The sequence below is a fragment of the Pyrgilauda ruficollis genome, unplaced genomic scaffold (assembly GCF_017590135.1).
Source record: "Pyrgilauda ruficollis isolate IOZ18807 unplaced genomic scaffold, ASM1759013v1 scaffold22, whole genome shotgun sequence".
NCBI classification, from domain to species: Eukaryota; Metazoa; Chordata; class Aves; order Passeriformes; family Passeridae; genus Pyrgilauda; species Pyrgilauda ruficollis.
In genome coordinates this window covers 560324-574744 of record NW_024521428.1, presented here as the reverse complement: position 1 = coordinate 574744, position 14421 = coordinate 560324, and the positions used below count along the sequence as shown (strand labels likewise).

The window sequence follows — 14421 nt, the reverse complement described above, 5'->3', positions numbered from 1 at the left end:
TGGTAGAATAAATTGCCAATACACAAATTAGGCATGGTCTGCTCTTTTCCAATACATAGTGTTTTGCAAGAAATTTTTAACAATGAGAAATAGTGCTGCTGATGGGAAATTGTGTTTTCGTTCCTTTGTAAGTTTCCAATTAAAAAGTCATGAAAAGACAAACTTTGGAAGGGGGCAGTGACTATTCAGAAGATAACTCTCTGTGTTAGAGTAAAACAGGAATTCATGCACAGTTTTAAAGCTGTATTCATGTGCAGCCCTAAATATGAAGACATAGGTAGTGGCCGTATACTAAAATATGGAGTCATATTACCCAAAAAGACAGCATCCAGTCAACAGGAGGCAAAGTCTAGACTTCTATTTTTTAATGTAATATATACCATCCTAGGCATTCTCTCAATTTGTTGCAGTAATTTTCTGGCTCTATAGGAATGTTACAATACTCTTGCTCAAAAATAATGCCTTTAGAGATGAAGCTATTAGAAATTAAATTGGAAAAAAGGCCACTGGAAATTTTTCTAGCATATAATTTTCTATAACTTTATTTTTTAAGTGTTTTTTTTATGAGATGTTTTTACAGATTTGAATCTCAGTTGTCCAGGCTGAAAAATGTGTATCAGATATGAAATAACTACTGTGTTGCAGTTACTCCCTGTAACTTCATGTACCCTTTTTTTTTTTTTAATAATGAGCAATGAATGCTAATGTTTCTGTGCAGTCCAGGCTTAGCTGAGGTCCTTAGGTAGGTCCTCTCCCCTGTAAGAAATTATTTTTCTCATGTTCCAGAAAGGAAGCCTAGGTTTCCCTCATATATTGAGGATAATTACTTAAGCTGCATATGAAGAATCACAGAATCATAGAATGTGCTGAATTGGAAGGGACCCATCAGGATCATCAAGTCCGGTGCCTGGCCTTGTGCAGGACACCCAAAGAGTCACAGCCTGTGCTCCAGAATATTGTGCAAATGCTTCTTGAATTCAGACAGGATTCGTGCTGTGATCACTTCCCTGAGGAGCCTCTTCCAGTGTTGAACCACCCTTTCCATGGATATCCAGCCTAAATCTCCCCTGACTCAGCTTCATGCCATTTCCTCGATTTCTGGTCACTGGTCATGAGAGTGAAGAGATCAGTGTCTGCCCCTCCTCTTCCTTCTATGAAGATATTGATGGCTGCAATGAGGTCTCCCTTCAGTCTCCTCCAGGCTGAGCAGACCAAGTGACCTCAGCAGCTCCTCATAAGGCTTCCTCTCACCATCCTTGTGGCCTTGCTTTGGACACTGTCTCATACCTTAATCTCTTCTCTATATTGTGGCACCCCAAACTGCCCCCTGTGCTGAAGGTGAGGCTTCCCCAGCTCAGAGCAGAGCAGGACAATCCCCTCCCTTGCCCAGCTGGCCATGCTGTGCCTGATACCCCCCAGGACAGGGTTGGCCCTCCTGGCTGCCAGGGCACTGCTGGCTCATGTTCAGTTTTCTGCTGACCAGAACCCCCAGGTCCCTTTCCTCAGTGCTGCTCTCCAGCCTCTCATTCCCCAGTCTGTCTGTACATCCAGGGTTGCCCCATCTTAAGTACAGAATCTGGCACTTGACAGTGTTAAACTTCATATAGTTGGTGATTGCCCAGCTCTCTAACTTGTTGAGGTCTCTGAAGGTCTAAGACAGATATTTCTTAGACTAGTCTAAGACAGATATTTCTCTTGGTGGAAGTTAGAATGAGAGTCTACAGTACTGCTTAGGCAGATTTGGGATTGGTTTGCATGTTCTCACATTTTGGATCAGTATCATTGATTTGGCTTCATAGTGTGTCTAGTACAGTGGGTTCAGAATTCAGGTTTCCCTTGCAAGTTTACACAACAATGATGGTACTTCACTTACTGAAAATATGATGTCAAATGCAGCAGCTGAGGCATTAGTATCATCTTTTTTCTCTCTCTGTCCAAGAACTTAATGGCAAATTAAAATTAATAGTCTCACTGCTGTGGATGTTACTGGCAGACAACCTTTCATGCAGTCCATCTCTCTTCAGGAGTTTAGCATTAACAAGCTGTGAGAGTCCTGACACCAACATTTCAATGGGAAATGACAGAGGACTGAAAGGTGACACTTTTTTTCTGTTTCTGCATCTCCTCTGTACAAGGGTAGATAACATCAGTGTACCGCTCCAGATAGGCCACTTGTGGAATTCTGTGAAGAAATGTTTAAGAATTTTGGTACCCCTAGGAAGCTAATTTCTATATGTTTCTTGAAATTTAGTTGCATCAAGTTTAGCTGCACTGTTATTTTCCTGGCATCAGTGAGTTTCCATGCCATTGTATAATTCTCAAAAAAAATAATCCCACTATTTTGTCCCAATATAGTTTGATGGCCCTGGCTGAACACCAGGTGCCCACCAAACCACTCTGACTCTCCCCTCAGCAGAACAGGAAAAAGAAAATAAGATTGAAGAAATTAATTTTGGGTCAAGCTAAAGGCAGTTTATTAAAGCAAAAGCATAGTCCACAAATGGAACCAAAGGAAACCAAAAGATCCCATCGGTAGGTAGTGTCTGGCCACTTTCTGGGAAGTGGAGCTTCAGCATGCATAGAGTTTGCTCCAGAAGACGTGTCATAAATAAGGAATGCCCCCTTTCCCTCTCATGCTGGCTTCCTCCTCCTCTCTTCTCTTGGCTTGTGTTGCTGAGCTAATACCATATGGTATGGGAGTCACTTTGGCTCAGCTGTTCTGCCTGTGTCCCCTCCCAGGATCTTGCCCAACCCCAGCCTTCTGGTGAGGGGGAATTTTACAGAGACAGTGCTGACTGTGCTGTTGTTGTCTGTGCTGGCACTGCTTAGCAGTAGCCAAGGACTGATGTGTTACCAGCACCTTTCCAGCTTCCCGTACAAAGCACAGCATTTTGAGAGCTGCTGGGAAGAAAATTAGCCCTGTCTCACCCAGACCCAGTACACCCAATCATTAACATATTTGGAATTATAACAGTGTTTGTGATATACAGAATATGTATATGTGTGTGGTATAAATATATATATATGCCAATCTTGTTTGCCTCCCCTCTTTTACAGAAATCTTAAGGCCTAAGGAGGAGATAAAATGTTCTGCTGATCATTGTTCTTGTCATATGCAAACTCATTCATAGTTGGTCCAAAGGCTGACTTTTAAATGTCAGTGGTGAAAAAAGTTGAGGTTAGTATGCTTCTCAGGGCATAAGAGTGAGAGGAACTGCTAAAGATGCTATGCAGTAATTCAGACAGTTTACTTTGTGTAAAAAGAACTTCACTTTCCATTTACTTTTATGCTCTCATAGTATTGGGGTTTATTCCATATTCCAGTACTACTGTGGATTCTGTTCATTACATTTACTGTTAGTAGATTTGAGGAACAAAATTTTGCAACTGTGTGTGTTTTTACCTAACCTCTTGCATTTTCTTAGCAAATTTCTTATTTTAACTTGTGCTAGAAAGTTAATAAGTAACTGAAATGAAAATGTAGGCAATTCTTATGATAAACAATATAATTCTAAATAATTTATATTTCATGTTGTTTATATGCTGGAGAATTTTTTTTTTTTTTCAGATGAGCTCAGTGGCCTAAGTTGCAGTCTGGTTGGTTTAGTCAGCTCTCTTCAGGGGAAGTAATGGGTTGCTTCTAAATTCCACAGTTGTTGGAGTTAACAGCTTGTTGTGAACCTGGCAGTAGAAAGTCAACTCCACAAAGATGTTTTATCTCTTTTCTCTTATTACATTCTGCTAATATTTTTGTTTAAAAGTGTACAGAATGTTGTATAAATTGCTTTAGCTATATTTTTACTGTAGCTGTCTCATTGGTTCCTTTCTTGTTCTGTGGTCAGATAGGAGGATTGTCAGTTCAGTTACATCCTTTTCAATTTATTTTTTGCTCTCCATACCCATTACCAGTATTCAATCCATGTTTGTTTTCTGGAGAATGCCCACCTTTCCCTTACTACAAAGACTGACTGATAAAAGCAGAGTCAAGGGAGCAAGTCCTACAGTGTTCTTTTAGTCACGGTGCTCTTGTCCTTGAATCTGAGGCTTCAGATGCGTGCCATAACATTCAACTTGATCCTTCTTTTGGTCTATGAATGTAATGAGTGATCTATAAAGGCATCTTCCTTGCTTTTCATTAAGGAAAAGGGTAAGACTTCTATTCCTGCTCATTTAATAGGGAAGAAAGATTTCAGTACCACAGCTTTTGAAGGTTTTCTTACTCTAGTTAAGGAAAGCAGGCTACCAGGCCATGGTGTTCAGTTTTTAGTCCCATCTCTAAGCTATGACCCTTATGAAGACAGATCTAAAACCAAAATCTTCTGTGACAGAATTGTCATAAAAAGTAGGTTTAGTATCTTGTTAAATGCTGAATGGCTTGTGATAGATTTCTACAAATGCAGTGTTCTGACTGTCTTTGAAATTTTGATGGCAAAACATATTAACTGCTACATGCCAATGTTTCAGTTCAGTCAAATGGCATCTAATATATTTATTGCTTAACAAAGCTCTTACCATCTCCCATTATAATTACTGTGAAAATGAATGTTTGATAATTAAAGTAATTGGTACTTCTAATTATCCAGATTGTTATAGTATGAAACAGTGGCTTCCAGGGCATCTTCATACCCCAAAGCTCCCTCTCTAAGAATACAAATTTCTTTCCTCGGCAGACCTTGTTTCTAGGACAGTAGTTGCAGCACATTGTTCAAGAGAAATCCTGGATACCAGACTTGAAACACTTTGTGGAAACAATCTAGTAATAAGCAGCATGACCTCATCAAGAAAATTTGTTCTGTGGGTGTTGAAGAACATCACATCATTGGTATTAAATCACCTTGTAGCTGAATACTTGTCATATACAATCTTGTTCAATAATGTTCTTCCTGTCTTCTCACACAGCTTATTGTGTTTCTTTTAAACTTGTAAATCAGTTAAAAAGGTTTCAAATGATGTAGTGAGTTTATATTCACCTATCAAAAATACCATTATTAACTGCAGTCTGGTTCATGCCTGATTTGAAACCTGTTGGCAGAGAGCTCCCTGCCTCACTTTCACATTTTGCACTTTTATACAAAGACCTCATATGTCTTAAATTCCTCCTGCAGTGATACCTTTCTGCTGTCAAGTTGATTTGTATGTTCCCCTTTTTCAGCCTTAAGTTCATTCAATGAAATCAAAACTTACCTGCTCACTGGACATTACAAACATTGGCATTTGCTTTAAATAAAACTTAAATTTACTTTGTCTTCAAGCTTAATTTTGTTTTGCAGAGAGAATATTTTATATTAGTGTGTACTTATTCACAAATCAAAATGAGAGCACCTTCAAAAAAAATCTCAAAATTATGCTCTCAAGTTTACTGTAAGTTATGGCACATTCTGGTAGGGCTTAAGTGTGATTTCTTTACCATATTGACATAACTGAAGAATTTTAATAACTGCAGAAGTGAGCTGTATTTACATATACACTGAACCTTACTTTTAATTTTAATTTTTTTTTTTTTTTAAGAAGAAAATATTCTGGTCATGGATAACCAAATCTGTGTCCAGGTGTAGTCTCATAGGGAAGTTAATGAAGCCAGTGAAAAAAAAGGATTTTCTCCATAGTAAGAAGCTGTGCTTACTTACGTGTAAACTGAAGTCTTCTTACATTGACCATCTATAGGACACTTCTTTTTTCCTTTTTGCTGGAATGCTTCCATAACTGATCTTAGGAATTCTACAACGTGCACTGTAGGTACTTCTAAAAAGTCAATGGTCAGAATGTGGCAAGAAAACTCAAACCTACCCCTTTCTGTTTCCTCTTGAGTATTAGCATTTTGAGACTTCACAGATTACAAGCAGTGAAGGCATGGAGTAAAAAATGCCTGTATGCTTAAACAGATTAAAATTCAACATTTTCCAGCATATTACCTTTACTGGTAACTTTGTAGGATTGCAGCTTTGCGGTGAGTTTATTCTGCAGTACTGAAAGCATAAAAATGTCAAGTTGGTGAATATTGTACTAAGGTAGGATTCCCCTCACCTGTATGAAAAGCAGATGTGAAATTGTCCTGAGGACTTGTTTTTTGAAGCTATAGTGATAGAAGTGATTTACAGCTCACATGGCATGAACATTGAAATTTAAATGATTTAAAAGGAAATCCTTCCTCTATTATCCTATCTTGCCTTTGCAATTTTTTTTTTTATTCATTCTTCTGAGAATTGTGGATAATTGTGTTGTATTAATAGACATTTTAGTTTACTATTTTAACCACAGATAAGGATCTCTAACTCTGTTAAATGCAGACTAGATAATGCTAGGACCCACCTATATGTGTTGAAAGCAAGCAAGTGCACCAAAACTTTGCACACATTTTTGTTAATTTAGTTAAAATTCACTTTGAATACTTTGATTTTGAAGAAACTCATTTAGTATGAAGTACCCTTCTCTAATAACAAATAAAACTGTGTCATTATTTTCTCCCTCTTCTAGTAACAGTCATGTAATGCTTAGCCATTCTGAATTTTGGACCCCTGTCTCATCCACTCCAAAACAATAAATAGAAGGAACCATTAAATATAAAGTTATGTAGAGCCAAGTAGCCATTTCAGAATTAAAGTTTCACTGTTCATTTTGGGAAATAATGTGTTACTTAAGCAGCATATAATTTTGAAGGTAGATGTGAATGCTAACTTTTAAAAATTATTTTATGCTAAAAAGAGTTGTTTATGTCAGTATTTGGGTATGCACATCCCCTTTCCAGTCAATTTAAGTGATGAAATCTTTAGAACATTGAAATTTATTTAAGTAAGATCTTGTTTGCTCTTATTTAGTAAACTTGCATATTTTTAATTAAAAGTTTACAGTTTTATAGTTTTCCATAAAATTATTTAAGTAGGAAAAATATTTCTATGCATATTTTGTTTTGTATTTGACTATAAGAACTACTGTACTTTTTAGCCAGCTTTTTTTGGATCAACGTCATAATTGATATAATTCCATAAAGAAAGGCTTTCCTTGGAAGTGGAAATTTAAAATTGTGTATTTTGAGTAACATCTGTGCATTGTCAGAGCTCAGACTTTACATACCTGCTCATTTGCAATCTAATGTTACAGAACTACAGGTGATGCCAAGCGATGTTTTTTTATGTTAAGGTTTTTTTTGAGTTTGTTTTTGGAACAAAGCTTCTTCAGGTGTGTGCTGAGAGAGTTGTGATTCTTTCTGTGATTCTGATATTTCATTGAGCCTTTTCTGGCTTCTTGAACAAAGTAACCCACAGTAGTGTACAACTTCAATTTTAAGTGCTACCTAGGTTATTTGTAAAATGTTTTTTTCTCTCTGTCAGGCCTCATCAGAATCAGTCTTTAATGGTAAGGCCGTGCTGATTGTTCATATGCAAACTGAGTTCTTTCAGCACAGCAAAAGATTTCATCCTCTGATGATCAAATCCATGCTTTGATCCACTGATAATCAGTGATTTTCCAGGAAAAATGTATGTTGATTTTCAGTATATCAACTTTATGCTTCTGCTATTCTAGCAAGTAGGATAATTCTGATTTCCATGTCTTTTATATCTGCTGCATTCTAAGTAGGCAGTTCCAGCATGGAATTTCATTAGACTATTCCTACCTTTATGCCGTAGTCATTAACTAGTACACCAGATAAGCAGAATTGCAAAAATCAGTGTTTAAAACTGAAGTTCATTTGTAGTGAATTCCTTACACAGCACATCTTCCAGCCATCCTACTAACCCCCATTTTCTGCAATATAATATCATGTGTTGCTTTTTCAAATGGTATTGATGTATAGATTAGTTATAACTGCTGTAGCATTTATTTACCAGACAGAAATACCTGACTATTCTGCCTCAACAACTGTAGTTCCTAGATGCATACCTACAGATAAATCTATAGTACATTTTATTTTCTTTTTTATTTCTCAACTTTAGTTCCTGAAAGTATCTTTAGATTTTTACTGAAGGGCACATATGTTCAGTTTTCCATTTTTTAGTCCAAATCCAAAAAATACATTGCATTGACTGTTCTCTCCTTGCAAAGTGCTGCTTCCTGACTTGTTTTTTTACCAGTCTGGAGGGTTTTTACTTGTTTTTTACCCACCAAACAGTGCACTCTTCCACACATTGAGCAGCCAGTTTTTTCTGGAGAATGCTGTGAGAAACAGTGTCAAAGGTTTTCCTGAAGTCTAGGTAAACCATATCCACAGTCTTTTCCTCATCCACCAAGCAGGTTACTTGGCCGTAGATGGAGATGAGGTTGGTCAGGCAGGACCTGCCTTTCATAAACCTGTGTTTGTGCTGGTTGGGCCTGATCCCTGCACATGCCATGTGGGGACACTCAGAATGACCTGCTCCGTGACCTACCCTGGCACCAAGGTTGGGCTGACAGGCCTCTAAATCATCCTTCTGGCCCTTCTTGTAGATGGTGGTCACATTTGCCAGTCTCCAGGTACCTGAGCCTTTCCCCTTTAACCAGAACTGCTGGTAAATGATGGAATGTGGCTTGGTGAGCATTTTCCACTGGCTCCCTCAGTACCCTTTGGTGGATCCCATCTGGTCCCATAGGCTTGTCTGTGTGTCTAAGTGGTGTATCAGGTCACTGGCCATTTCCCCTTGGATTATAGGAGCTTCCTTCTGCTCTCTGTCCCTGTCTTCCAGCTCAGGAGGCTGGGTACCTGGAAAACAACTGGTCTTGTTATTAAAGTCTGAGCCAGTGAAGGCATTAGGTAGTCTTTTCCTCATCCTTTGCTATGTTTCCACCACAGCCAGTAAAGGTGGTGATACTCTTGGTGGGGACACTGCGGCATCATTCACTTGCAGGGCTGAGACCCGTTCTCCTTTCTCCCAGCACATCCTCTCTCAATTAGAAAATGAGGCAAAACTGTAATTGTTGATTTGTTAAAATATTAACTTAGAGTTGGCATTTTATTTCCTGAATTGACATAGCTTTAGGTATGAAACAGAATTTTCTGGGTAACTATAGCTGGTGAGATTTTATGCTGTGTGACTGATTACTTTGAGGGTAAATTTCATATGAATCCTGTCAACAATGATAAATTGCTTAGTGTTCGTTGCAGTCTACCCATCAGGCTAAGTTAATGCAACTACAGCATGCTCCAGTTTTTTAAGGATACCACTGGAGGCTTTTGCAGATTATTTTAAATTGTGACAAAGTCCTGGCAGGAGAAATTCCAATTACATTTTTCTAAAATAGTTGAAGAAAAGCAAAATCTATGCAGAAACTAAGCCACCAAAATATTTAAAAATATGAAGCTTATTCTTTGTAGTTAATCAGCTAGAGATGCATTTAAATTATGTATTTGTTTTGTTCATTTTCTGATTGCTTAGAATATAATCTTCAAAAGCTTATCTGAATTGGATATATACACAGTGTACAGAAAGTACTTTTTTCAGTTGGGTTTCACATGATTAACTTTGCCAACATTTAGACCACGTTAGCTTTTCTGTTTTATAGGAAAAATCTTCTGTCTTAAAAGTAATGTTGTCTTTTATGTTAATTTGTAAACATCAAAGTCAGAACATTGTTACAACATGTGTGTGTGTGTGTTGTTTTCTTAATGTATATGTTTAAGGAACCAGTAAGTGCAGGGTAGCAGAAATATTCAGGCAGCTAAATATGGTATTTGTTTACCCTGCAGAAAAGGAATTAAAAGCATTTTTTGGCTATTTAAGGGTATTTGTAGGAATAAATTGTAGGATTGCCCTGTTCATCCAAGGGGTCTTTGTTACCTTCAGATCTCTCATGAATCAGAGGTCAGATGAGTCAGCAGTCATGCTAAAAGAGTTTTTTAAAGCCATTTGTTGTCTTAACAGGCAATAGAAAGAAGGAAAGCCTTTCTTCTCAGCCTGTTTCTTGAATGTCAAATGTTCTCACACATTTATTTATTCTTTTCTTCCCTTTCTGATAAGCGTCTTTGGTAAGTAAAAGATACTGTTTCAAGTTTTTGTTGTTAAAACACATTTCATCAGGGGTGCAGTGCAGGTTGATAGGACTGACCGTTTCTGTTTCTTGGGAATAGGCAATCATTTGGGGGAACTGTGGCAAATTTTAGAGGAATCTCTAAAATTTGTAGCTCCACAGAGTTACTATGAAGTTACAGACTACATAATTTGTAGTCCTAGATTTTCATTGCTTTAGAGAAGGTTATCTCTTCCTGCTATTTCACAGAAATTTTACTTCAAGCACTCTTCAATGATAGAAATATTTGGTCAGGAAGCACTCTTAAGATCGTGATTGTGTTCACTGGGCTTTGCTTATTTGCTGTTTCTATTCATAGTTTTGTCTCCACTTTTCATGGATTTTAACAAGCTAGACTCACTAGGGCATTACAGCATCATACCAGAAGTGAAATTTTAGTTAATTATTTTTCCAGGTTTAAGACTCTGCTGTATGTACTTAACCCCAGATTTCTGCCACAGAGAGCAGTGACTCAATAAAGAGCCCTAAGTCTTGAGTGTATGTCAGTCACATTTCACTAAATGTAGCACATGTGGTGAACTCATCTAAGGATTTTCTGTTTGCTGTAATTGACAGATAGTCCTGAGGTTTTTTATATGACAGTTTCTGAAAAATAATACCTTCTGCAGAGAAAGAACAGAAATACTGAAAAAAAATCAAAAGTGTTATGCCTTGAAGACCACAAGCTAAAATAAAATGAGAAATAGTATCTTTACTTATCTTTTTTTCACTTTTTACTGCTTTCTTTCCTACTTTACTTTCATTCTGGTTTTATATTTATTACTGTTACAATTTAGAAACAGCAAATTCTAACTGGAAGTAGTACTAAAACAGAGAGGACAACGTGCATAAAACCATAGGTGTATTGAACATGGTAGGAAGAATGCAAGAAACATGGAAGTAGATGTAAACAGAAAAGCAAATAAATTTATAGTGATTTATTGCCTTGATAATGCATATCTCTTTGACTAATTGTTGTTTTGCATTGCTTTGGGTGAAGAACAGAGGACATTTCAGCTATACAAACCACAAAACATCTGCCTGCCTTTTCCAAACTTTACAGAACGTCAGTTGTTGTTGTTGCTTTTTATTGCTGCAAGGTTGGCCTCTTGCTACCAAACTGTTATTACCCTGCATCTGTATGATTTCCATCCACACATTCCATTACGTATGTTGTGGATCCCATCTGTTGAATCCAGCGTTTTAAGTCAAAGGAGCAAAAGTACCTCAGCTGAAAAGAGAGGAAAGATTATTTATAGCTGCAGTTTCTCTGATTGGTGATAGAGGCATTTGCTGTTCCTCAGTCTCTTCATTTGAGGGTATAAACCAGCAAAGGCCCACAAGTCTCATGAATTCCCTGTGTATCAGGGAGGTGGCACTTGGTCATTTGTTGGAATAGGAATAACTGGGTCCTTACTGAATATTCAGCATAAATGCAGAGTGCAGAAAATTAGTTATCTAGGCTCTCAGGCTGACTTAAATGCCAAGTTGATTTCTTTTTTAAGCCCTTTTTCAAACAGTTTTCTGTAGCATTTCTTCAGATTTTTTATCAGTAAACCTTCTGAAATAAATTAAAACCTTGAATTCACTCCAAGGCTACTTGTTGCATTTAATAAGTCATATGTCCTTGAATGAGGAAAAGGAAAATTTGGACCAAAACATACATCCAGCCCTTTTTGTACTGATAAAAACATCTTGATATCCTATTTATAAATTACACTATTCAGGATATGAATTTTTCTTAATGTCTTGTTTGTTGACTTATGCTGTAATTTGCATATTGTGGTTTCTTAATAAGGGGAACACATTAACTATTTTAACATTGTGCAATTAAAATATTTTCCTCGCATGTGTATTCTCATAATGCAAATGCCCTGTGGTATATGAAAGTCTGTTAATTCTAAAGAAAAATGAATTGTTACTTCTTTTCTTTATGTTTTTGCTATAAATTAATCTATAATATGAGAATCAAGAATCAGATAACCAGGGAACAGATTTAATGTTATTTTGAAGTTACTAGATTTTGGGAAACAGGGTAGAGGGGAATGCTTTTCAGTGTGACATAAAAACTCATCCACTATTTTAAAGGAGGGGTTTTTGTGTTTAATTGTTGTACAGATCTTACTTTTACCTCTTACTTACTGTGTTTTGCCTCTTAATTACTGTGTTTACTCTTTTGAAACTGAGTATAGGGACAGTATGCTAATAATGAAAGACTCTCAGGTCTCACACAATCTCTTATATGTACTGTCCCTGCCCATGTGATCTGCAGCAGTTTAAAATAGTTCTTTCTGAGTCTTTTTGCTCAGCTTAATGTTCCCCTCCCATGGTCTGAAGGAAAAAATCATGATAAATGAGCATTGCATAAACATTTTCATTGCAAGATTTTTTATTTGAGTTTAAAATTATTCTGTTTCCTTTTTTTTCCTTTGTTCTCAAGAGAATAGACACTGCTTTAATTCAAGGATCAGTAGTGTCGGAACTCTTAGGAACCTGCATTTTTTCAGTTTCTAGTTTCATCTGAGTTTTGCATCACATGTTCAACAGAAACTGAAATATTTGGTGGTTGTAATTATTGCACAACATGAAGCATTTTAGGCATTCTAAAGGTATCAATAGCAGTTATATTTTCCTCTGCACTGAACTCTGTGATACAGTTTTTAAATAATTTTCTTTTCCAGGTTCCTTACAGCCTTTCCTGGAAGCCTGCAGTAATGAATCCTTCTTCCGCACTTGCTCTGTATTGCTTCGAAGTTCTAAGCTAGATATTGCAGTTTTGGAGAAGCTCTGTGTTATACTGCAAAAACTTTCCAGAATAAAGTAACCCTTTATTACTATTATTCTGTTAGCTATTATTAGCTTAATGAACTTGGTGACCTTTATCTTTTTTCTTTTCCAAGAACTCATCTCTATTTTTCTGTTTATTCCCTCCACCATATACAATGCTGGACTTTTAATTGTAGCAGTTAAATTTTCAGTCACAGAGATTTAAAACAAGCCTCTCAATTAGTGCATAAATCAGTTCAATTTGCAGAGTACAAACTAGAAAAAAGCCTCACAATATAGACTTAAAGAGGAATTATTCCTTACGTCTGCAGGTGACAAAAATGCTTAGAAAGATTCTCTCATATTCTTCTAAGATTCTCTTAGAAGAGAATCCTAGACTTTCTGTTTTACTCAGATACTTAGTAGTAAGCTCCTTTGAAAATTTAGTCTTATCTTTGACTTGCAGTCAAGCTTCATCTGTTTTTATTTCCTTCAAAAAATTTAAGATTTTGAGCCAGTTAAGCCCTTTTGGGAATATTCAACTTTTTAAACTGTGTTGCTTACTGATTATTGGCTTATTGTAACAAAGGTTTTCATAACAATAATGTGCTGCTGAGCTTCACTGGCACATTGCTCAGTGGGGTTGTTTCATTTACATAAGGGGATATCTAAACTGAGGAATTTTTACATTGGGCTTAAAGCTGTTGACAAAACGGAGGTTTTCATTTCTTGTAAGGAATAAAATTGAACTCTAGGAAAAAGGGGTTTCCTATAAAATAATCTAATATAAATTATAACTGGCATTTACTAGTGAAAGTAAAATTGGCTCATAAATCCTATTTTTTTAAAATTTATTGTCTCTGAAATCTTGTTTCACATGAGTGAAAAGCCCTGTTACAGACTTTCCTTGAGCTTCCATTATACTATGTGTACACATCACTTACTCAAGAAAACTGATAATTTTTGTTAATTTTTTGCCAAATTTTTCTCACCATGCATTGATAACCTTATGTTTAGAAACATACAAAGAAGAATTTTATTAAATACTCAAAATAATGCACACTTAACTTCATTAAAAATATATTTTCTGTAGCATCTTTAGTGTTTATATGAAACCTCTCCATTTTAAATTGACAATTATTTTATTCAAAATCTTTTGCAGAAGCAATAAGAAGCTGTTTGAATTGTTTGGTCTTCATCGAATGTTCCAAGAACTGCGTAGAACTGTAGATCCAGATCACACCTTCCTCTGCATAAACCTCAATTCAATTCTGCTGAATTTGGAATTCTTGAGGAGTAACTCTCTTGACTCTAGTCTAAGCACAAGTCAATAGCATGAGCTTTCAATCTAAGTATTGTTCTGTATAAATTATACCAGCTGCCTATGTTGTTGCTTAAAATTTGGAGTTTTTTTTTTTTACTGAGTTGTATAAATATGTTAAGCAGCACCTCAGTACTGTGTATTTGCTGTGTATCATGTGGATTCTCACTTATGTTTCACTCATTCTTAAAAAGGAAAATGAAAAACTTTGCAATATGCTAGATGGCTCTCTTCAGTATTTTCTACAGAAGTGAAATGATGCTGCTGTTGTGAATGGCTCATGCAATGTCAGCAATTGAATACTTAGAGTAAGCAGATCAGAAATAACAGTCTTTCCTTACAGGTATGAATCTTAG

General features: G+C 36.4%; 1 protein-coding gene across 1 annotated transcript in view; it reads left to right on the top strand.

The window, feature by feature from the left end:
- CCDC138 (coiled-coil domain containing 138) overlaps positions 1–14078 on the top strand; it is a 28844-nt gene extending 14766 nt beyond the window's left edge. The window contains exons 14-15 of the mRNA XM_041468404.1: positions 12660–12798; positions 13907–14078. Coding sequence (XP_041324338.1) covers positions 12660–12798; positions 13907–14078 — 311 coding nt within the window. The remainder of the gene's footprint in view (positions 1–12659; positions 12799–13906) is intronic.
- Positions 14079–14421: the final 343 nt, after the last annotated feature.